The 24,757-nt window shown below is 43.4% G+C and overlaps 1 protein-coding gene across 1 annotated transcript; it reads right to left on the bottom strand.

Annotated features, from left to right (window-relative positions):
• Positions 1 to 661: 661 nt before the first annotated feature.
• LOC129189088 (bile salt export pump-like) lies at positions 662 to 24,757 on the bottom strand. Its single transcript, XM_054790414.1, has 29 exons — positions 24,480 to 24,757; positions 24,307 to 24,395; positions 24,208 to 24,226; positions 23,645 to 23,674; positions 23,500 to 23,551; positions 23,088 to 23,389; positions 22,932 to 23,019; positions 22,672 to 22,805; positions 22,415 to 22,586; positions 21,925 to 22,049; positions 20,722 to 20,896; positions 20,259 to 20,372; positions 20,062 to 20,172; positions 18,862 to 18,987; positions 18,388 to 18,591; positions 18,136 to 18,306; positions 16,356 to 16,557; positions 16,204 to 16,273; positions 15,666 to 15,786; positions 15,359 to 15,529; positions 15,161 to 15,265; positions 14,338 to 14,499; positions 11,860 to 12,063; positions 11,133 to 11,374; positions 10,857 to 11,013; positions 10,378 to 10,575; positions 7,612 to 7,818; positions 3,736 to 3,882; positions 662 to 3,437 (listed from the first exon to the last, which is right to left on the bottom strand). The coding sequence occupies exons 2-29, from the start codon at positions 24,383 to 24,385 to the stop codon at positions 3,237 to 3,239; spliced, it is 4,089 nt and encodes a 1,362-aa protein (XP_054646389.1). The 5' UTR covers positions 24,386 to 24,395; positions 24,480 to 24,757; the 3' UTR covers positions 662 to 3,236.

Genomic DNA, 24,757 nt, shown 5'->3' with positions numbered 1-24,757 from the left:
ACGGTCACAGCACGTATATAAAACGATAAAACGTTGTTGGAGTTTTTTTAGAGGGCTTTATAGTCGAAATAGGTGAGTCCCATGACATGCATTGTTAGCTCCCTCATGCTAGCTGTTTTTCTGTCTGTGGAATGCACAGAAAAGGGAAAGATGTGTGTCAAACAATTTCGCATGATGGGTAAAATTCCATTGTAATATAGTGACCGACGCAACACGAGCCGTTTACAGCTGTCTTGTCAAATGCACGGCGTACTCTACCAAACAAGTCTACCAACTAACTTTAAATATCCTACAAGCCGAAATACAGCGAAATGGAGAACATGAGCTGGAGTCCTGCCAGGCAAGCAGAGTCCCTATCTGTATTGTGTCTGTGTGTGTGGCGCCGCAATCACAGTGTGAAGACTGAATACATAAGTAGTTACCCAATGAGGATTTTCCTTCATCGCGATTACGGATAATGACGAGCTGTACTCGTTTCATGCTTGTACTCGGCAAAAATGCATTATCTGTAATGGATACTCGTCTAAAAACGAGTATCCGGCTCATACCTAGTGTCTACCTTCATGTACGTACTGGAGGCAGTGCAGCCAAGAGATGAGAAATGAATACAATTTCATGTAACAAATACTAGAATTGAAGTTTCCAGTGTAGCTCTGTGCCTGTGATGTAAATACTTGGGGTAACTAACACTTCCTTTTATTAAAACCAAGTTTCAACACACATGGTATCATTTTGCTCAGTTTGTGCATTTGATCAATACATACAAACATAAACACGTCATTCATCTTTACTGTCATTAAGATGTGAGAAACATAAATAAGAGACATGTGACTTACGCAGCTGTTTCATTATGTGGGTGGTATGACTCATAAGCTTTATTAAAAAAAACGTCTTTCTGTACTATATCGGTACTACTATCTTTTTGTACTAGACTTCCATGGTATTATTGTGAGAGAAGAGTGTCATTGTTTCTGCCAGTGGATTCAAAGTCAGATAAAAACATAATCTTTGCCTCATTAAGGATGGATGAAATAATATTGTGAGTCTCTCTGAGCCATTTTATTATTTCAGTTCTGAAGTGTGTGCTTTCCTTGCAAGAGGATCAAAGGTGAGGCGATGGGTAGAAAGCATTGATGTGTTAAGCCGCTCTGCGTGGCAGAAAAACACACAAGAAAATCAACTGGAAAGAAGTCAAATTTTAAAAAAGAAAAGCGAATAGAAACCGTGTATACGATGAATGTTATGGTGCAGTTGTACAGGTAATTAAATGCTATGAAAAAAAATATTGCAGTGCGACTGACTGCCATATTAATAGCATTCATTGTCACTGGAGATCCACAAGTGCATCCCTCGGCCTTCACTTGAAAGTTGAATGTTTCTTGATGTTAAATACACTGATATCACGGTCATCAGGGACCCGTCGGCCAGCCTCTGATGTCTGCTAAATCAGTCACATGGCACCAAGTCATACAACATCCTCTGGCTGAATCAACTGGCAGAAGAAGCGACAAATGAGATTGCATCCGAAGAATGCAAATCCACCCCTGAGTCCAAGTCTGGAGATGTCATGACGGAAGAGTCCATTTCCAGAGGTCAGTGTGGCGTGATCGCATACTGTATTACCACTAAATGACGGTCTCTCTGACACCTGCACACCTGACAGCATGACCCGGCGGAGCGTGCGAGTCAAGAATCGGGAGGCTACATCGGGTCGCAAAATCTCGGCAAGGTTTAATATCTGACTTCTGAAGTAGCGCAGAGACACCAGCATATCTGTGCTTTCGTTTTAAAGATGTGGAAAAAATGCTTTTAGATTAGAAATTCTTCAAATTGGCCATGACATTTTGTAGCAGGCGATGGCAGTCAGGCAGCATTGTGACTGGCAGTTATCCGAACTTGCAAAATAAACATTTGGATAAAAAATGTTGAGTAAATCAAGACAAAACCTTTGAATCACTACTTGAATTTCCTTCAAGATGATCTTTTTGATTTCTTTTCCACAGAAAGAAAAACTATCTAAACGCTAACAATGCAGGACAAAGATACACCAACTACTTGTCCAAGGAACTCCAGCAGGTCCTCCCTCTTTTACTGCTCATTTTGGGCCCTATTCTCCCATGCGCGTAAGCGGAAAATCTACGTAAGCTACGTAAGTCTGTCACGACGTGCCTTCATTCAAAATACACACTCTGGGTGGAGCAAATCTGGACTTGCGTGCATTCTCCCATCAACTTAAGTTCTTTTGCACTGTTGCCAACTCCTCAGTAAGAAAAGTAGCTAGTGGCTGTCACTGGGTGATGTCACCAGTTAATTTGCATACGATGTTGTAACAGATGCTGTAGGAAAAAAAGCACAACCTCGTAAGAGAGACAAAAAAGCGAGTAAAAACACCTTAATTACATTTACAACTACAAACAAACTTGATTGTTGGTTTGTTCATTTAAAACTGGCCATCACTGCATCAAAATAAAATAATTGTAATATTTTATCACTTATTAAAAACATTTAAAGTATAAAAGGTATAGGTAATCACCACGAATGAATGACAATGGTGATAGATGATGGGATGGATCAGAGTCACGCTCGAGCCATGACATCGATCGACTGTGGGGCTGCCATGTGGGCTATTTATAAAGTATTACCAACGTAGCATGAATGAGATGTGTTTTCTTCGGAAAAAACGGACAAAAAAATATATATATTCTGTAACTTTCCGAAGTCGCGAGTGCTGAGAATGCAGGGATCCACTGTAATTTGAAATTTGAAAGTGCCCTCTTAACACATTTGTGCTAAGAAACTAATTCTGCCTGTTTTGTAATGTATTCATTTAAGAAAGGATTGGTTAGGTTTAGTACATTATCAGTCCAGGGTGTACTTAACTTCTCATCCTAAATCAGCTAAATGAAGATGATCAGTGGTATAGAAAACGGATGTTTGGACATCCTTTCCTGATGATTATTTATTAACAGCCAACGCAAACCACCTTTATGGTGTAATGAGCTGGGAACTCTCAAAGTCTCTCACTATATGTTGGCAAATGACTTGCAAAACAAAGATACCAACGTAGATCCATAGTCCTGAAATGCCTCAGCAATCCCCCTTGGTGTGACAGGGCTTTCCACACAAATAAATACTGTAAAGGTGAAGAGTCACTTTCTGATGTTCCGTCAGCATACAATGCATGCAATAACTCAGCTCATCACATTTGTTTCCAGTGGGTTACACTCTCAAAGCTATTAGCTGATTGGCGCTCCAGTGGTGACCAGCTTGTAGTAGGCTCCATTCAGGGCCATAAGCTGGTCGTGCGTTCCCTTCTCGATCACGTAGCCCCGGGACATGACGGCGATAATGTCCGAGTTCTGAATGGTGGACAGACGGTGGGCGATAACGATGCAGGTCCTGCCCTCTCTAGCTTTGTCCAGCGCCGCTTGCACGGTCTGTGGCGGGCGAGGCAACAAAAGTCAGTATAATTTCACAATAATGGGGTGATTACTATGATATTGCAGGGCATCAGCAGAAAGCCAACTGATTCATTGACAGCATGAACAGACCCACAACATGTATGAATGTTAAAGACAGTCGCTATCAGCTGTGAGACACACGCGGAGAAGGATAATGACGTTAATGATGACAACAATGAAGAGTTCTTCCTGCAGTCCGCACTCAGAGAATATTAAGTAGCTGTGTCGTGGTCACAGAATAATGCAGATTGATTTACTCATTGAAGCAACGTACCTTCTCACTCTCTGTGTCCAGAGCTGAGGTGGCTTCATCCAGGAGCAGGATCTTGGGGTCACGTATGATTGCCCTGGCGATGGCAATGCGCTGCTTTTGACCTCGAGATAACTGAGAACCCTGGGCGCCCACGTTTGTGTCATATTTCTGAGCAGAAAAATCATTTATTGCGGTCAGTGCCAGGAAACATCTCTTCATTCTTCATAGATGCTCTTTTAAGAGCAAGAACACCCAGACTGGTTGGTCTCCTATGAAACCACCAGGTGAACGACTATAGTCTGTGATTGTAAAGGATGCTCCATCTACGCTTACTATCATCCGATTTCCATAACAAACACATGACTGGCATATGAGGATGAACGTCTTTCACAAAAACCAATCGGCATACAGCGGGAAACCATACATGTGTGCTGTGCCACGTAAGGTTGCCAGTACCAGTATCGAGCCAAAAAGGGATGCCTCGACAATCAACATTAGTCTGTAAAACCTCAATGGCTTCAGTTTGACAGCTTGACGCAGGTTACGCCAATCAATGACGGTGTTTGATCACTCCTTTACCGAACCTATTGCCGTTCAACTTTTCTCGCGTCTTTCTTTATACGCTTTGCCTAGCTGTCACCGGGGGGAGCTAGCGAGCCAGCTAATTAAAGTTATCCGCCGAGCTTCTCGTCTTCGGACACCAAATGTGACTTTTTACCACAGTGACATTTTCTTTTAAAAAAAAAAAAAAGCAATGAGGTTAGTTCGGAGCTCGTTTTTGTCCCACAGGGAAGTGGATATCGTGTTCATGGGGTACATGCTAACTTTTTCAAGTGTCACTGAAGAATTTTGCTCTCTTGCTGTCATTATACTAATTATGTCTTGTCCTCAAAACACTATTCGTGTGTTGTTGTATGATGAACTTAAACACATAGTGTGTGTCCAGCCTTATGATGGTGATACTATCACAGGGGTCGTCAGCATAGTTGAGTAGCTCACCAAAGGGTCAAAGAATATTTGCTTCAACTTTAAGAGTTTTTTTACGTAATGACAAATGACCACAAAATAGCATAAAGACGATGGCCACACAGTTTGAGTGGAGATCCGCTTGGTAAATAAAGTAGTGTACTATTTAAATGTTGCCAGTCATGAATAAAAGCAAATAGTTGACGGCTCTAATAGTGCTGAAAGTTGGAGACCCCTGCAACCTGGACACTGAATTTATTCTCTTTCAAGTTAAGCGGGACAGATTTCTATTAAGATATATACAAATATTTATTTGGATTAGTTTTGTTTTGTTATCTTAAACTAAAAAGTATTATTAAACAATTTATTTCCCATGTATTCGTTTTACTCCAAAACATGCATCAAATTAAGTACAGTTTTGTGTCAAATAGTACAAAAGTCAATACCAAATTATAACCCAATAAATTACAATTGTTCTACTGCGACTTTACAATGGAACCTCTAAAGTCAAAGGCCAAAATGTGGAATTTGACCACCTCTAAAGTCACACAGAACTTCCTGTTTTGAACTGCTGTAATTGATGGCATCATGCAAGATGTCAGCATACCTCATGACACCTCAGATCAGCAATTACCTCGCAGTTTGGGAATTTTCCTTGACTTTTTTCTGACACTTAATCCATGAGAACAGAAGAAGAATATACCCCGGATTCAAAACACTTAGACGTCAGTGTCAACAGATGCTAAGTTACTTGTTATCAAAGTGAGTGTGTGTTTTTTTTTAGCTTGTGCACTTAGCTAGCTAAGTCTTAGGACTGCCTGACTGAGGTGTGTATGTTTTGTGTGTGTGTTTAATTCATTGTCCTTCGGTCCATGCAGGTTGTGTGTGTGTTTTTTCTGTGTTAAATTAAGGTCAGGTGGGACATCGGCTCGACTGATTGCTTACATCAGACGAGGCAGACCAGCAATGCTAGTGAGAAGAAAAGCACCTCCCATCTCTCTGTTCTCCCATCCGGCCACGCTGCGGAATTGTTTGTCCAACTCGTGTGCTTTGGCGGTTTTAGCTCAGGGCCATGGCAGAAGGGGCGGGAATAAGCTCACACGGCGTCATTTAGGGGTGGGGGTGTTTTCTTTAAATCCTGTTTCTCCTGTTTTGTGTAGCGAGGAAGGTAGTTTGTTTCTTGTTTTTGTCAGTTTTTTTTTAATTTCCTTCCTAAGTTAGACTTTTGGGGTTATTATTTTTAGGACACACCCTGAATAGTAATCTCGATGCTACTTCTTCCATCCATCCATTTTCTGTGCTGCTTGGCCTCACTAGGGTAGCGGGGGTATGCTGGGGTATGCTGGCCTATCCCAGACTATCCCAGTCTAGGCAGACTCAATCCCAGCCACACTCACATACTTATGGACAATTTAGTCTCCAATTAACCTAACATGCATATTTTTGGAATGTGGGAGGAAACCGGAGTACCTGGAGAAAACCCACACACATCTCCACACATCTTCCCGATCTCCTGACTGTGTGGCCAACATGCTAACCACTAAGCCACCGTGCGGCCCCCGATGTGACTTCTTCATTCTTGTAAATAAATATATTTGTCAAGCATCAAAGCAAAACTGTTTTTGGGGGCAAAAAAGAGAATGGGAACTTCATACTCCACATGTTATGTCTTTGACCGTCACCCGAGCCCAGGCATAACATACATAACTTATTTTTACACTTTTGTGAAAAGTGTTGTAAGCGCAGTGAAGTAAGAATCATCTACAACGCAAAACCACCTTTGCATCATGCCTTCATCTTTAAGTGTTTAAAAGACTTAGCACTAGGGGTTCTCCGATAGATCGGCCACCGATCAGTGTCGGACGATTTCCGTGAAAAAGCACGGTATCGACATATGCCAATACTTGCTCTTAAACGCCGATCCCCTTCGCCGCTCAGTTCCGCCCTCATTGCTGCAGCCAGCCTATAGCGACCATCTCCCGCTCACTTTCCCTTCACAACGCCAAAACCAGCATGTCTGCCGTGTGGGACTTGCTGTCGTTGTGAGAGTGATATAGGTTTTGCACCCTGCAAAACCTGCCTTATAAAGCTTTGGTGTGGTGCGGCATTTGGGGGGCGGCATTTGGCAGGGTGTGGTGAAATTTCCGAGCTTGTGATGTGGTTCCCCTTTCATATCCCTACTTAGCACACTAGAATGAATTAATTTATCATCAGTGGTAGTTCTGTACAGTATTCAGTGTTGTATATACATTGTATATATACATATATATTTTTTCATTTTAATTGACCATTATTGTAAAATTAGCATCATGTCCTGTTGTTACCCGCGTAAACTTTGAGCCTACTTTCTTTGAGTGGTCTCCGTGTCGCGACGGCATCTCTCCAGGTTAAATGTAAGTAACAGGAAGAAAAGCTCTCACACGCTTAGGGAGAGGCTTGGTTGGCATCACCTGATGGTTGTATGTATAAAGTTCAAATACGGTACATCAGGATTAATCCATCCAAGCCATCTTTGCCAGACGTATATCTTCGGGTCAATGCGGTACAATTGTCGGATCCATGTTTGTTTGAAATTAAAGCTTCAGATCTTTTGCAAACATCATCAATGTTGGTATAATTTTATAATGACACATTTTTTAAGTAAAATGAGTTATCAGTGGAGCCCAATGGTATATGATGTCATTCAAACAAAGAATGATTCCTCACTGATGAAAACCTCTCCAAAGAGTTGATAGAGTGTGTGAGGGCTCCTTGTCTGTCATCGATTGAGCGACTTTATTATGCCTGCCTTTGTTTTCCCCCCCGTCTGATTTGTTTGCCCTTGTTGATTGATCAGCCTTAACATTCAAACAAAATAATCCTTGTGTTTAGCCTCTATGCTCCAGCCATCCTTATGAGTCCACAGCTCCCCTCTTGCAAACATGAACCTACCTCGGGAAGAGACATGACGAAGTCGTGGAGCTGCGATTTCTTGGCGGCGGAGATGACCTCGTCCGTGCCAATGTCCCGCGAGTTGTCACCGTACTTGATGTTTTCTGCGATGCTGCAGTCAAACAAGATTGGTTCCTGGGACACAATGCCAATCTTGGATCGCAGAAAAGACACGTTGACGAGAGTCGAGTCGCGGCCATCAATCAGCTGTAAGAGGCAATTGATTTTACTATTAGTAGCAGGCAGGGTTATAATCAAAGAGTGGAAATATATTCCTCTTAATGAGCTCTCATGTAATGTCCCTTCTAACAGTGTGCTTTCTTCCTCTAAATCTCACTAAATCAGGACGATCAGGAAGTTCCCACGGCACTTTCAGCTCAATTAAGACCATTCACATCTTGGCAGTCATTCCTTTCTGGCAGGAAAGTCAACATCCAATCGAGATAAGTGCTCACACACACTGCAAAATTTTCTGACTTAAATGTGAACAAGAAATGGGAGATTCGGGAATACTTTAAGTACTTAAGTGTGGTAAATGTCCTGCAGTGACTATTTGACTTTGACAGGTTTCATAGACAATGACACTTGATTTATTTCAAAGTGACATATTTGACATTTTCTAAAAGGTCATCATCTGCTGTGACTGTATCGTGTTGACTGCTATATATTTAGACCTTTTGTTCTTGGGTAAAGTACAGAGACATTACCAAGCATTGCTTGTACAACATGTTTCATATGTGGAGGAGCAAAGCATCCATTATGTTGTATGTTATTTTTTTGCTGTAATTAGTTTTTAGTCACAAAGTCATCCAGAAACTGCTGTTACAGTTGCAATTTTAAGCACTTTTGAAAAGGATCAAGTATTTCCATCTATGCAGGCTATAGGGGCAGCAGTCTCAGTCGGGGAGCCCAGACTTCCCTGTCTCCATCAGGGGGATACCAAGGCATACCCAAACCAGCTGAGAGACATAGTCCCTCCAGCGTGTCCTTGGGACCTTGGATCCTGGTTGGGCATGCCTGGAACACCTCACCGGGGAGGTATCCAGGAGGTATTCGGACTAGATGCCCGAGCCACCTCAACTGGCTCCTCTCAATGTGAAGGAGCAGTGGCTCTACTCTGAACGCCCTGATGACCGAGTTCCTCACCTTATATTTTTTAGGGTGAGATCAGCCACCCTACGGAAGAAACCCATTTTGACCACTTGTATCCACAATCTGGCTCTTGACGACAGGTGAGTGTAGGAATGTAGATCGACCAGTAAATCGAAAGCCTTCTGGCTCAGCTCTCTTCACCATGATGGCCCGGTACAGCGACCACATTACTGAAGACGCTGCGCCGATTTTCTTGTCGGTCAGCACGCTAAAGCGGGCGTGTGGGTGACCTGGTCTTTGTCAGCCAAATCTGGTTCTTGAGACATGGACCGTCACCTCCCTGGTAGGGAAGGAGCCTAAGCTTGTGTGAGAGGTTGAGACATTCCAAAGTCGGACTCACTTCAACCTACAGTTTGGGCTCTGGAACCGAACTCTGTGAGAGGGGCTGGACGTGGTTCGACTCAGGAGTTGCTGCAGGGGAGAGGCAGCGTGCTGGGCTTATTAATACTCCCTCGGCTCGGTGCCTACGTGTTGAAATCATCCCCAGTGAATGAGAGGGTTACTTTCCTAAGCCTGTGGGTTAGGGAATTTCCATAACAAACACCATTTTCAAACATAGCATAAATAAGCATAAATGAATCTGGCATCAGGACACCTAAGGCCACAGGTCTATGATCGACTTTGTAGTTGCACCATCAGACCTGCGTCTGCCTGTTTTGGACACATGGGGGACAGATGGGCTAAGCTGTCAGCTGATCACCACCTAGTTGGATGGCGGGGGGGGGGATGCCGGACAGAGCTTATAGTAGGGTGTGCTGGGTCTCCCGTTTGTTGAGTCTTCAACTCAGACCTCCAGCAAGGCTTCACCGACATCCTGGGGGAGGTCAATGAAATAGAGTTTGAATGGGCTGCATTCCACGCCTCCATTGCTGAGGCGGCCGATCAGAGCCGTGATCGCAAGGTGGTCGGTGCCAGTCGTGGCGGCAACCCCCACAACAGATTTTAAAGGGGCCGTGAGGCTGAAAAAGAAGTATTTGCAATAGTAAAAGTATTTGGGACTCCTGAAGCCGCTAACACGTACAGGTAGTTTGGTTGAGGTCAAAACAAAAACTGAGCCGTGGGAAGGGTTTGGTGAATTATTTCTTCCATCCATTCATCTTCTATGCAGCTTATCCTCACTAGGGTCGCGGGGGGATGCTGGATCCTATTCCAGCTGACTTGGGGCGAAAGGTGGGGTACACCCTGGGCTGGTCCCCAGTCAATCGCAGGGCACAGAAAGACAAACAACCATTCACACTCACATTCTTACCTACGGACAACAATTTAGAGACACCTAAAAAGCATGTTTGTGGAATGTGGAAGGAAGTAGGAATACCCGGAGAAAACTGAACTATTTCTTAATCATTAAAAAGTGTATTAGCTGCGTCTTGGTATGGACATAGACAGCTGTTGAACTGATATCAATGTCATATTTTTGAATTCAACATAGGCTAATTGTAATTGTGAAATGTTCTGTCTTTTGTGTGTGTGGTGCCTGGGAAAAAAATTGAGCCACATTTTTTTTATCGATTCAATTCCATTGAAAAGAAAATGATTAAAAAGTCATTTTTGCATAATACACAGTACAGTATTTGCAGTATTAAATGTGAAAGCATTTAATCACGTGCATCTCACCACTCTGCCTTTGTCGGGGTCATAAAACCTCTCCAGAAGCTGCACACTGGTGCTCTTTCCACAGCCACTGCTACCCACAAAGGCCAATGTCTGGCCGGGCTTCACCGCCACATTCAGCCCATTGAGGACCTGGATGTCTGGTCGGGTGGGGTAAGTGAACTTGCAGTCAATGAACTCAATGTTGCCTTGGAAGTTATCCTGGCAAAGAAGAGTGGTGGGGGAGGAGTCCGGGGGAGGCGGGGGTGGGGGTAGGGGTCAAACAGGAGGTTTGCAAAGGTTTAGTTTTGTTTCAGGAATACGTCCTGTCAACAAACAGCAGGTTAGACTCAGTAACACACTGAACATTTGTATCTTTGTAAAGGCAGATCGAGCTCTTGCACTAAAATAAAGAGTCATTAAGTTTGGATATATTCCATGGCTGGAGTTTAAAAAAACAACAACAGAGAAATTAAAAATATATACAAGACATTCAGGCATACCCATTTATCTCCGTTGTTGCTGTAGACGCTAATCTGAGGCACGCGGTCCAGCAGCTGGAAAAAACGTGCAGCAGAAATCTTGGCCTTGGCATAGTCAGGGGTGTAGGAGGAGGCTCTGCCCAAGGCTGTGCCACTGGTGACGATGGCAGAAATGACCCTGCACAAGATAAAAACATGCAAGCACTCATATTCCACCGACGTACTGGTCATTTCGTAGTCATTTCTAATGTTGTCTTTGGACCGAGGTGATTATTTGTTTCACACGTCCTCTCTTACCTGAACACCAAGCTGAAATGGAGCCCTTCTTGGCGTACCAAGTAGCCCCCGAACCGATAAGAGGCAGAGTTGGTCAAGAAGATGACACATTGGGCGAAACCGTAACAAGCCCCGTAGACGTTAGCCTTTTTTAAGGCTGCCTGATATGGAGCATCCAGCTGTGCGTTATACATGTCCACAAAATTCCTCTCCTTCCCAAGACCAGCGATGGTGCGAATGTTGTTCAAGGCTTCACCTGAAATCTATAAACAGTGATATGTAATAAAAATACAGACATTAATAACACATAAAAGATGGATGTATTTGATTGTCAGAATTACCCACTTTGGGTTTGAGTTTGCTTAACTTTAATGTTTCCAAGAGCGTAAAGGAATTTTAAAAATTAATGTTTGAAAACTTTTTTTTTGGGGCAGTGCACTTGCTAGATCCTTCTGTATCCTACAGGGAGCTTCCAGCATCATGCTAGCCTTTCAAACATTGGGGGGTAGTTGCAGAGAGCTGGCAGTGAGCCTGTTTCACACACTGACAGCAGTGCACAGCCACGTGTGCAAAGTCATGGAAGCTGAAACTTGGAGCTTAAAATAGACTGATCGCTCACAGCTATAGTCACTTTTACCTTAAGCAGGATTACTGTCACAGTATGACTTCAATGTGAGGACCTTTCTTAGTTGTGCTATCAATCAACAATAATTAAAGTCTTTCAGTGAAACATGTGCACAGTTCTGACCCGTCCAGCAGACTCCATAGCTTCCTTGTCCTGCTTGGCAAATCCAGTGAGCATCTTGGCCTGGAAACCACCTGATAGAGCGATGAAGGGCAGGAAGCACAGGATGAGCAGCGTGAGCTTCCAGCTGAAGTAGAAGGACATGAGGATGGCCACCCCGATGTTGGTCAGAGAGTTGACGATCATGCCGATCTGGGAGCCAGTAGCCTTTGGAGAGACATGTACAGCCTGTAGATTCATTGTTTTTTTTTTCCATGTGTTCACCTTCATCTTCTTTTCAATTACAGCTTTACATGTGAAAATTCATCCAGTTTTACATCATTTGCCGAAGCAACAATGTAAAGAGTTCAGTCCCTTCATCCAAAACAACAGGAAAGATTTCAACAAAAATTGGCAAGTAAATACCAAGAGAGCTGAAATGTCAAAGACAAACTAATTGATGTCAACACATGACATGTGTTCCTAAAGCTTCAAAGCTCATCATCCCAAATGAGACATTGTTTTTGTTCATTGTCTGAAGCATACATAAAATCAACAGAAACAGAAACATTTGAACCACTGCCATCCAAAACCTCAGGGCATCAAACAATTAATTGTGGGCTTTTGTTTTGCTATTTTTCAGCTTTTAAAGGTGCTGTCTGTCTTGGGCTCCAAACCACTTTTTTCCACCAAAAAATATAAGCTACCAATAGTGGTTTAAAAGAACAGATTGAACCATTAAATGTCTTTAAAGTTTAACTCATTTTTTGGGCTTGCAAGGCACGTCTGTGACCTGAATTATCTTATGCATCCGTAATTTGTGGTTGAAGGTAAAATTCTCAGTAAGTACGAATATGAACAGTTGTCTAATTGCTGCTGCTGTTGTTTGTCCTTCGGATTCAAAGATGACCACATGCCAGATTGAGGATCATTGTTTGTGGGTCTGAAGATGGCTGGACAAGCTCATCCGAGCCCAGTTCACAGTCTATAATCCATCTCTTTTGTGCTGCATGAGCCCCTATCGTTGCTTCGCCAAATTGGATGATCACAGAAAAGCAGCTCTCATGTGCAGGGGTTAATGTCCAGTTCTTGCCCTGGCACAGTTGGCCATACAGCAACTGCTTTGGTAGCCAGCTATCAGGCATTCTGACAAAATGACCTGGCTCAAGCTTTATGGAGAAGGACGTAGACGCTGGGATTTCGCATTCCAGAACCTCCGTGTGTGGGATTTTGTCTTGCCACTTGAACAGTTATTTATATTTGTATGTAATTTAAGCATGTTAAATGATTACTTTTTTTACTATAATTACAACTATTGCCTGTACAGTTCATCAAGGTGAAGTTGGTTCCAGTTTGATAGTGACATTTTTACTTCCATCCATCCATCCATCCATCCATCCATCAGTCTCAGTAGGGAAACCCAGATTTCCTGGTCTCCAGCCACCGTTTCTAGCTCGACACCGAGGCGTTCCCAGGCCAGCAGTGAGACACAATCCCTAGTGTGTCCTAGGTCTGCCCCAGGGTCTCCTCCCAGCTGGGCATGCCCGGGACACCTTACCCATGAGGTGTCCAGGAGTCATCCGAAGTAGATGCACAAGCCACCTCAACTGGCTTCTCTCAATCGTGATGGAGCAGTGGCTCTTATCTGAGCTCCTCCTGGATTACTCCTCACCCTATCTCTTAAACTCTTTTCAGCCGCTTATATCTTGCTCTTTCGGTCACTACCCAAAGCTCAACACCATAGGTGAGAGTAGGAATATAGAAGGACCGGAAAATGAAGACCTTTGCCTTTGGCTCAGCTCTCTTCACCACAACAGTCCGGTACAAGACTGTGAGGCAAGACCTCACTCACACTGTCTATTTCGATTTCAATTATTTCCTACAGGAAAGCTGTTTCCAATGCCAAACAAATCAGAAGTTGACCTACAATCGTAACATTGTGTTTGACTTTTGAGGTTCCACTGAACCATAATTGTGTGCTTGGCTCTCCTTGGCAGTTATTGATTAGACGAGCTATATCTCCTGAATATCTTCTATGCTGTTACTTGCTGAGAAGAGATTTTATATTTTAAGCATTGGAAGCAAACGTCTGTGCAAATGTAACTCAATTTTAACAACAATGAGAGGTTTAAAGACTCATATTCATACACTTAGCATTTTGAGTGCATAGGTGCATTCACGTTAGTACTCAGATGTTGCACTCAACACACATCAAATAGTGAGTGTGCAGCGCCGGACGCTAACCACACTCTATCATCGCCACGGCTATGTAGCAGAGGGGGAGGGGCTAACTCGAGGGGTTGCAATTCATACTTAAAAAGGAGAGAAGAAGAAGAAAAGGAAGCGGATAAATATTGCGATTGCCGGTTCCAGTAATCAGTAATCAATTTCGGACAGTACGACACTGTCGAAATTCATGCCATCAGGACCTACAGTATGTATAGCATACATATTGAAGTGTACGGACAGAATTAATCGATTTGAGACACATCCCACACTTACCCCTTGTACTTGTGAGGCGTCGGTCGCCAGTCGTGTGGTCAGAGCTCCAGGGCTGTTCCTGTGATCATCAAACCAGCCAATCTCCTGGCCCAGCATGGCGTGGAAGCCCAGACGACGTAACCTGCGTGTCAACAGCTCTCCAGATTTGGAGAAGGCATAACCCTGCAGACACATATACAACAAATAATGAGGACATCTATCCAATACTCTTACAGGAAGTGAAAACAAAATAAAATGTGAAGTCGGCCAAGCTTGCACTCTTCTGGGAAGACTTTTTACTAGAGTGTGGAGTCTGTCTGTTGCAATTTCTGCCTGTTCATTTATGGCTCAGAATCGCAGTTGTAGTCCACCCCGATAGTGTTAGATGTTGAATTTTGTAACAAACTCATCCAAGCATGCCTATGCGGGCCTTGCTTTGTGCACTTGAGCACAGTTACACAGGAACAGCAGCAAAGGACTTTCCTCGAACTGTTCCCACAAATTACAAGCATACAATGGTGCAGAAGGTCTTGGTAGAATGAAGGATTAAGATTCAGCGGAGAGTGAAAACTAACTCCTGATAGATTCGATGTCTGTCCCAAGACCTTTGTCAATAAGACGAAATACTATTAAACCAAAAAAATGTTCAAATATACAGTGGTTCAGAAGGGCTTGCCAACTCCTTATTCCTGATTGATTATACAGTATGTCTGTCCCCAAAACTTTGTCAATAAGTAACAGTGACTGTGACCTTCAGCATGAGGGCAAAACCTGCATTGTGGATATTAGTTTTGTGTGATGCTTTCCAGTCAAACAGTCTTGCTAAAGCTGACTGATACTCTACCTGCAGCATCTGAGTGAAGAAGGAGATGACGCCGACCATGACAAAGAATAAGCAGATGCTGTCAATCTCTTTCCTCTGAGCCTCAGGATCTGTAACCGAGAAAGTCTGCACACACATATAGAAACGTAAGATAAGTTGTAACACTCTATAGGTCTGTCGAACATATTGATTGTTCCCAAAGTCGAAACAGGACCTCACCGCCAAGATTTGACTGAACAACAGCGAATAGACAGGGTTGACCCCACCATTCACAGCAGCCCCAAGAGATCCAAAAAGCATGTAAGGCCACTCAGGCAAGTTGTACTTCAAGATCCGAGCAACTGGCGCTGGCTCCACAGGTTCCTCATCCTCCTCTTCTAGGATGGCGTTCTAAGTATTTAACATTCAGTATGTGAAGAAAATGAACAAAGCTTTTAACTGTGAGTTGTGGAGAAGCTAAATACATGAACTGATGGCCTACTCCAAGCGCCCACGCGTGTAATTGGTAGCCATCACACCCACTCACCTTGGATTTGTCTGCTTGTGACACAGCGTAGGCTCTGGGGCCGAGCTCTCCAGCGATGGGAACAGAAGATTCTGGAATCAGGTTGGACAGCTGCGATCTGGATCTCTGACGGATGGAGGCTCTGCAAAACAATTGTTCCAGCACAAGGGGTTCAACAAAATGTATTCAAGAACAACACTTCATTCTTTTGGGCTTGTACACATGATTTTCAAGAGGCGAAAAACAGCTGTGGTACCAGCTGCTTCTACTATAATCAGCAAAATGTGCTCTGACAAGAATTAGTAGCTGAATAGATGATGGTCCGTTATTGTGATGACACACGCAGAAGTAAAAGTCAGGGATCTGTGAGGGTTGTGGTACACTAGCACTACTAGCTCACAGGAAGATCAAATGGGATGTAACGTCGGTTCAGATCTCCCACTTGTGTGAATGTGCCTAAACCAGGGTGTAGCTGTGGTAGACTCCTGCTACCCCGTCACCCTAAACAGGAATATAACAGGAAAAAAATAATGGATGGATGCAGATTGTGTAGTGGTACCTCAAACTGGCCCGGTAGCTGCCGCCCCTGGATAGACTGATCTTCTCTGGCACGTTTTCATTTTCAGCCACTGGTGCAAAAAGAGAGCAATGACGTGTGCGCATAGAAGCACACTGTGACTTTGCATGGATAATAATAAGTCTCCAACCCACTTTGCCGTGCCTTCTCGTTGAGGGCCTTGTCACCCTGGCTTTGTAAGGTGACCAGGGTGAAGTAGACACCCTTCCTGTCCAGTAGTTCACTGTGCTTGCCTTTCTCGACTGCCTGGCCATGTTCAAAGCCGACAATCACATCTGCGTTCTTTATGGTGGACAACCGGTGGGCTATAGAGATGGTGGTCCGTCCCATGCGCACCTTAAGGAGCAGCAATCAAATGAAAATGCATGGCATGTAGGGAATAATAGCTGCTCTATTCCCAACTATAACGGTTTTACATGGTTGTATTATTTGTTAACATTTTGTTGACAGTGCAGCAATCAGTTAAGACTTGCCTGAGCTAAACGCTGAAGAACTCACTTCTTTTCCTCACAAGCTGCAGCCAACAACCACATTTATGATTTGTGTTTTTAGTGATTATAGTAATTATACTGAATTCCTGTTAAAAGCAGAGTAAAAAAATCGTTTTACAACAATGGGTAATGGGAAAATGTAAAAGTAATTTGTTAGGATGTTATAAGAGTTATATGTGTCCCTAGAGCTTGTTTATGAGAACAAAATGTGAGAAAAATATATCATATCCCTCACTTCGGAGAGTAGAGGTGCTCAAATGGTCAGTTTTGAAGTCCTGGTTTTTATAACATAATGAAGGAAAAGCTACCTTCCTCTTACCCGACCCTGGCTAGATGAGGGTGACCAAATTTTGAAAACCAACACTCGTCCCGGTGTCCTGTCTAGCCGTGCAGCCTCAATTATATATTTACATATTGATTAATATATTTACATTTAATATACATGTTTACACAACAAGCTATTAAATATTGACATTTAGGATGTATTAGGTTATGATACTCATGTGAACATGTCAAAAATGCACTTCTATGCAGTTATCTACATTAGTTAGATGGCCGCTTATAGCCAGGGGAAAGTCTCACTATCGCACTACTACTACCAAAAAATAATGAAAACCTGGACATTTTCATCATTTTCTAAAAAGAATAATAATAAAATCAAGCATGGGGATCTGTCAAATACCCATCGGTCAGCTACAGCGCTGTAAGTTTGATCATTTTGTCTTTATTTAGCGAATAGGCTCGCTTAGCATGATAGCTTGTTAAAATGTGACTATAATGTTAGCACTGTAGCTCACACAGCTGTGGTAGTGTTGCTAACGCCGGAATGTTACATTGTTGTATGTGATATACGGCATCTATTACTTTGGACATGTGTAGAAGTACAGTTTATATGGGAAAAGGTGGTAAAATTGCGCACAATAGCACTTGTTGGGGCCTCACTGTGAAGACGCACAAAATGGCGTCTTCCCTGTAGGGCTTACTCAAATAGATTTATTTGAAATTGTTGAAAATTTGTATAATATGGGACCTTTTTATATTTTTTTATATTGCTTTTGAGGGTATGGGAAAATATCTCTCTGAGTGTTTTGAATTGTTTTGGATAATGCTGTACAGAGGAATTGCGTCTGTGTGGATGTAGCTCAATTTCCTTTAACTGATGTCTTATTATTCCTCTTCAGACCACACAATAAATTGATTGATCCAATAGCACCTCTGCTGCTTGCAGCCAAATAGTTCACTCCATTTGGCTTTAATTGGCTTTTAATTTGGCCTGTCATCGCACCCTAATCCCTCTATCTTCACTCTCCATCTTTATCACTTTAATTAAACCTGTTCACTCAAAATAATTGTCATTGCAAAGTGCTGCGATATGAACAACATTAAATTGATTATTATTATTGAAGGGGGGAACCAGACGTACTTTATCCAAGGCCTCTTGGACCACAGCCTCACTTTCGTTGTCCAGGGCTGAGGTGGCCATGTCCAGCAGCAGGATGCGAGGGTTCCTTACCAGCGCCCTAGCGATTGCAATGCGCTGCTTCTGACCGCCACTCATCTGACCTCCACCCTCGCCCACCAAGGTATCAAATCTCTGTGAAAGCCCCACAAATAAAGGCTTTTTAATATGTTGCACATCCCTCCTGAAATTCAAATATTCAATCTCTGTCTCCACCTGGGGCAGATCCATGATGAAGTTGTAGGCGTTGGCCTCTTTGGCAGCGGTGACGATGTCATCCATGGAGACGCCGGGGCGACCATAGCGTATGTTCTCAGCAATGGTGGTGGCAAACAGCACAGGCTCCTGCTCCACAATGCCAATGAGTGAGCGCAGCCATTGTATGTTCAGCCCGCGGATGTCATGACCGTCTAGAGTCACCTGATGGATGGTGGTACAAAAGTACATTGCTGCTGTAATGCATTTAAAAAAAAAATCTAGATTTCAACAACAAGAGACATTTTTTCTCTGCAGAAGCAAAGTGCTATTATAAAAGTGAGGTATTCAAGTTGGGTAAAATGAGAAAATGAGGCTATTCAGACAAAATGGCAGGATAATGAAACAGTTTATCATCTCCAGGGGATGGTTATTTTTAAAATGACAAGAAAACGATGAAAAGAAAAGCTAGTTCTGAACATGTCTCAATCATACCATCCCCTCTTTAGGGTCGTAGAAGCGCTGAATGAGTTGGACAGTTGTGCTCTTTCCGGCGCCACTTGGGCCTACAAAGGCTGTGGTCTCACCTGACTTCACCGCAACACTGAGCTGGTCCAAGATCTGAGCAAAAGATGGCACAGCAGTACAGTAAGTTTTTAGTTGTTACCTAATAGGGGAGTTGAGATTAAAACAGAAGTTAAACAGCTGTTGATGTCCAAGCAGAAGCTGTAGTAATTCTACATTTGATCAACTTTACTTAAAGATTTGTCAGATCAACCCACGTAGATGTTCATACTTGTCTGCACCCTTAATCACCGAGCGGTTCTATTGACTTGTTTATTGCATTTGGCTTTCAAGTACCCCCCGACCACCATCTCCATTTCATGACACACCTCAAACATACAATGAGAAAATAGCGACGCGGTTGCTATATTTAGCAAGTAAGGGTGCGCATTTAAGTGTTTCTTGCATCATGCATTTATTCAGTAATTAAATACAAGCCATCAACAAAGGTGAAGCATCCGCCGAGCAGGTTAGCCCCACTTTTGTAACGTCTGAAAGCTGTAAAATTAAACCCTCCATAATGCAACCCAGCCCCTGAACAACATCACCAAGTAGGCAGAGCTTGGACACACTAGACTTCCTGACAAAACATGCATGGGTGTCCTAAGTGTGCCGCAGGGGTCATCTGTGGAACGTGTTTCATCACGTGTTGAGATTTTGCCGTTTGTTTGGCGCCGTTTGCCGTTTGTTTTTTTCTCTGGCCTGCTAGCCTCAAGCCCTGCCCTGACGACCAGGCTGGAGGCTACACTGTTCATCGATCATCTTACATTATCATTCATTAGTGGTGAATACTTGTACATTTTATACTTGAAATGTGTTTAATAAGTGTGTAAGATATGTTAAGGGCTTAAACCTGAATTGTGTCACGAGAGAAGAGAGACAGTGAAGGCTTTGGATCCAATCTAATAATGACAACAGTCACAGAGGGGGGTTGAGGAGAACGTCAACATCGAGCTAATTTGGAGGGTTCGGGGAAGGCGAGGCGGGGAGCGAGTGTGTCAAAAAGAGACATTTTTATTGGCGTATCAATTACTACTTGCGTTTATTTCGCCATTCACTGGTGGTCCCAGAAGGTCACCTCTGCGAAAAGAGGGGATCTACTTTATCGCAATTACAAAGAGAGTCAAATACCTTAACTTCTGGCCTGGAAGGGTAGTGAAAGGTCACATTGTGAAACTCAATGTCACCTTTGACGCGATCAAGCTTATATCCTGCTTCAGATAAACAGTCAATCTCAGGCTCCTGACAAAGTAAAAAAAAACAAAACATATTTAGGTCACCAGATACTAGCTGGTATGGACATGTGTTGTAGACCAAACATTTCTTACTCTGTCAATGGTTTCAAAGATGATGGTGGCAGCTCCACGGCCTGCAGCGAATGCTTCCAGACATGGTGATGCCTGACCCAAATTCATGGCAGCAATCAGAACCCCAAAGAAGACCTGGAATGGCAAACAGCAGTATTTTAAATGCTGGACAAGAGGGCCTGCCTGTTGTGGGGCAGATGGGATTGAGGGCAGAGTTCATTCAATTTCCTCCACACCAGTCTCATCCAAGCATGCTTTTATGGACCTTTCTTTGTGCACTGGGGAAGAGTTCGGGACCCTGATTGCTTGAACCTCATCATTGTACTGAACAATTTTTAACAAGACTTAAGTCTAATTTAACAAGACTATAGGGAAGCTGTAATGACCCATTTGTTACACAAGGAAGAGGACCGTTTTTTTTTTAAATAAACGTCTATGAGCTGTATATTGTCATAAATGCAGCATGGGAGGTGGGAGGTCTTACCTGCAGAAGTGTCCCTGGTGTGTACTCCTCTGTATCCACCACCAGACTGGAGCCATACCAGAAGGCCAGGCCGTAGCACAGGAAGATAATCAGCCACATGTATCCAGTGAAAAAGCCCATGATCACACCCTTCCTAATGCCCCAGCGCTGTGCTGACACCAGGTTCTTGTCGTAGCTGGAGGAGAAAAAAATGTAGCTCATTTCACTGAATATTTTGATCAACATTCTTATGAGCTTGTTTGTGGAGCAAGAACATTCTATAATGCTGCTGCTTAAAATATTAGGAACACACTTGCAGCCAACATAAGGTATAGGTACACATTTTTTGAATTATTAGCAACATTTGCGGCTAAAACATTAGGTACACATGAAGCCAAAATATTTTTTGCGGCCAAAATATGACATACACCTGTGACCAAAATGATAGGTACACATTTGGCCTCAATATGAGGCACACATTTTTCCTAAATATAAGGCACGGTAGATCCCTGCTATTCACATGGGTTACCTTCCAAGACCACCCGCAAAGAGCAAATAAACATGAGAAATTGAGACACCCATAATAATGTCTATTTTTGTGCCACCGTATGGTACTCAGGCTCGCTCCTCTCCCTTGAAACCCTCTTAAGTACGCCTGCAGCTAAAATATTAGGCATGCAGTTTTGTTAAAACAGTCCCAAAATTATAATGACCCAAAGGACAAGTTCACGGGTACAAGAGGCCGAAATGAGTTTTTCCGTAGGTTGGCTGAGCTCTCCTCTCAGAGATAAGGTGCGAAGCACTGTCGTATGGGAGAAACTTGGAGTACAACCGCTGCTCCTCCGCATTGAGAGGAGCCAGATGAGGTGGCCCGGGCATCTGGTCAGGATGCCTCCCGGACGCCTCCCCGAGGAGGTGTTCAGGGAACATCTGACCGGCAGGAGGCCTCGGAGAAGACCCATGACACGTTGGAGAGACTATGTCTCTCAACTGGCCTGGGAACGCCTCAGGATCCGCCAGGAGTAGCTGGATGAAGTGGCAAGGGAGAGGGAAGTCTGTGCTTCCCTGCTTAGGCTGCTGCCCCTCCGACCCGACCTCGGATAAGCGGTAGAAGATGGATGGATGGATGGAGTCCCAAAATTAAAATAGTTTTAACAAAAGCCAGTAGTATAATAATGTTTTGTTATTGTTATTGTTATTATTATTGAAAAACTATTTGCATACCGTTGCACCTCTTTTTTCTCTCCGCCAAAAGCAGCCACCGTCCTGATCGAGGAGAGTACCTCGTCTGCAACGGCTCCAGCTTTAGCATACGCCTGCAGCTCCATACCTGTTAGTTTAGCCACAAACTGGACACAAAGCACAGTGAAGGTGAACGTGAAGTCATGTCAAGCCAAACTGTTGTTTTTTGCCCACCAGTCTCTGCAGTACTGTTCAGTTCAACACTGTTGTATTTTGAAAGGTAAGCTGCTGTGTGTTTCCACTCTAAAGTGTGTAGACAGGATGGTGGTGTAAACTACGTAAAAAATGCTGCATCACAGCAACATGAAATGGTGTAAGAATTGGTTTAGCTCCACCCTTTGCCTTATCACTGCAATTCGTACCTTAACTAATAGATGCCAACATGGCGGTATGTCTCATGTCTATGCTCATGCACTTACTGAAAAGTTGAGGTGTGAAAGTAAGGAAGAGCAACTTAAAGTGAAGCTCTCACCAGAGCCATGAGACCTGCTCCAATGCCAATCAGCGGACTCGCTGCCACGATCACCAGCGTCAGCTTCCATCCTTTCACAAAGCCTACGCAGAAGCCGCACACAAAGGTGGTGAAACGCTGCATAAAAATAGCGACTTGGTCCGCAATGGCGTCATTGATCTTGTTGATGTCACTGCGATGTCACAGACATGAAATGATGTGGTCAACGCAAACTGGATACAGCCATTTTCCACCGTCATATACACAGTCCCACTCACTCAGACATGCGCGTGTTGAGCTCGCCCACCGAGGTGCAGTCGAACCAGCCAATCTCCATCCTCATCACTTTGCTGAAGTAGATTTTCCTAATAAGCTGAATCTGCTTGGCAGCAGCAGTTACCCACAAGGAGATCTGCCAGACATAAGAGAGCCATGACACATACGGTTTGTTGTGGATTACTGTGTTCAACCAAATCAACCACATTCAGGGAAAAATTTGTGTTTCGATAAAACTGAATAAAAATGTGAAGTCACTAACCTGAATATATCCCAAAATGAACACAGCTGCTCCAATTCCGACATAATAGAAGGCAAATAAGGTCATTTCATATTCAATGTCGAGGAGCCTGAAGGACATGAAGTGTATGACAAACAAGTTTGACACAAAGCCAATCTCATGAGTTCCCCCACGTACCCACATGACCTGTCCCTTATTGGCACCAGTGTCCCCCAGTCGGAATAGTTGAAGGAGCTCCAGTGCGACTGGTTCATGCCCTGCATGAGTGTATCCGTGTAGTTCTTCTTCCACTGGATGGTGTTGTTCACGCATTCCTTCCGCTCGTCGCTCAGCTCGTTCAGCTCAATGTCGTACTCGATGAAGGTGTCCGTGAGCAGGCCGAACACCAGCAGCATGAGAGGCTGGGCTGAGCCGTGCAGCACGGCGCACACGCTACCCACCACCATCATCGCCACCTCGTTGCATGTAGCGAAACGGAACTTCAATGCGTATGCATTGAAGGAGGGGGTTTGCATTAGACGAGGGCATCCATCACTCAAACATGGACATTAAAAAGTAAAAGTTTGGAAGCCAACGATGGTCTTTTTACCAGCTGAAAGAAGCCAACTCTTATTGCCGGCAGCTCCTTGTTCCCTTGATCTCTGTTTGGAAAAAAATACCAAACCAACATGTTATTTCTTAGTTTTACTGAGAGAAATGATAGCTGAGGCCCTGAGTTGAACTGCTTTACTCACTTCTCATGTTCCTTGGTTGATGTCATGCTCCTGCATACAAAGGAGATTCTCTGGTCAACTACTAATGCATACATTTAAGCAATTATATTTAACAGCTACAGTCTTTTAAGCCACTCTTAAAATCTTTCACTGTGTGTTAAGGTGGCAGAGACATTCACATTATACAGAGTATTATCCAGCGTCAAGATTCCAGATGCCCTTTAAATCTATGTGTAAACGCTCAAGCATTCTACAAAGATGGTAACACTGCAAAATAATGCTCAGCAACATCAGGGACGTATTTGTTAACTGAATGTGTATTATTGTGGTTTGCAGTGGTGTAGTCCTGTGCCGTATAGAAATAGTTATCTTAGTCTGGACACTGTATCCAGTGCATTCATTTATCAAGATAGTGCTTGCATTTTATCACCTGATATTAGATACGTTGTTCATATTGCTCTGCCTGGTGAGTGAATTTCCAATGGCTGGTAAGTGAGTTTCAGAAAAGCTATGCTAAAAATCAAATGAAAGCGGCTAAATCGTATCTCCTCCAAAAACACCATCAAATCAAATCGTGTACATACATGTAAGAGCCAGCTGGTTCTGCAAGACAGAGAAAATGTGTTAAAGTTTGACAAAGATGAGACTCACATCCCCAATGAACATGGATTCATATGATTTACCGTCATCTGAAATATCATAGCTGCGATTCTCCTGTCCAAGCTTTTTGATGCTTTGTAATTTCACTGATCCGGCAGGCATAGTGGCTCATCTATAAAGATATATATTAAAAAAAAAAAAACATTCTAAGTCATTCCCAAGTTTTTATGAAGAGGAGAGTAAAACAAACATTTACCAACACGTTTCCTTTCACAGGAAAATGTTCCTTGTCCTTGTGTGAATCTTATCATGAATCCCTGGAACAGAGCAGTCAGGTCAACTGATCCTCTTTGATGTTTAAGTCCGTTATCGAGACATTCAGCCTTTACGTCCCCCAAATGCTGTTCTCTGGGAAGTGGTCGCTTGCCACTTGTATATAGGAGGAGGACACAGTGTGTACCTTGGAAGAGATTCACGTGCTCATATTGAGCAGGCCTGGACTTGCTTAGAACTTGAGGTCAGAGTGTTTGGTTT

This window comes from Dunckerocampus dactyliophorus, chromosome 1 (genome assembly GCF_027744805.1).
Source record: "Dunckerocampus dactyliophorus isolate RoL2022-P2 chromosome 1, RoL_Ddac_1.1, whole genome shotgun sequence".
Taxonomy (NCBI): Eukaryota; Metazoa; Chordata; class Actinopteri; order Syngnathiformes; family Syngnathidae; genus Dunckerocampus; species Dunckerocampus dactyliophorus.
This window is presented reverse-complemented; position numbering and strand designations above follow the sequence as displayed.

Coding starts and splice junctions, on each gene's coding strand:
- LOC129189088 (XM_054790414.1), bottom strand. CDS start 24,385: ATGCCTGCCGGATCAGTGAAATTACAAAGCATCAAAAAGCTTGGACAG. Junction 16,558..18,135: donor TCCAAGAGGCCTTGGATAAA/GTACGTCTGGTT, acceptor CTGCTCCTTAAG/GTGCGCATGGGACGGACCAC. Junction 7,819..10,377: donor ACCCCGACAAAGGCAGAGTG/GTGAGATGCACG, acceptor TGCCTCTTACAG/CTGATTGATGGCCGCGACTC.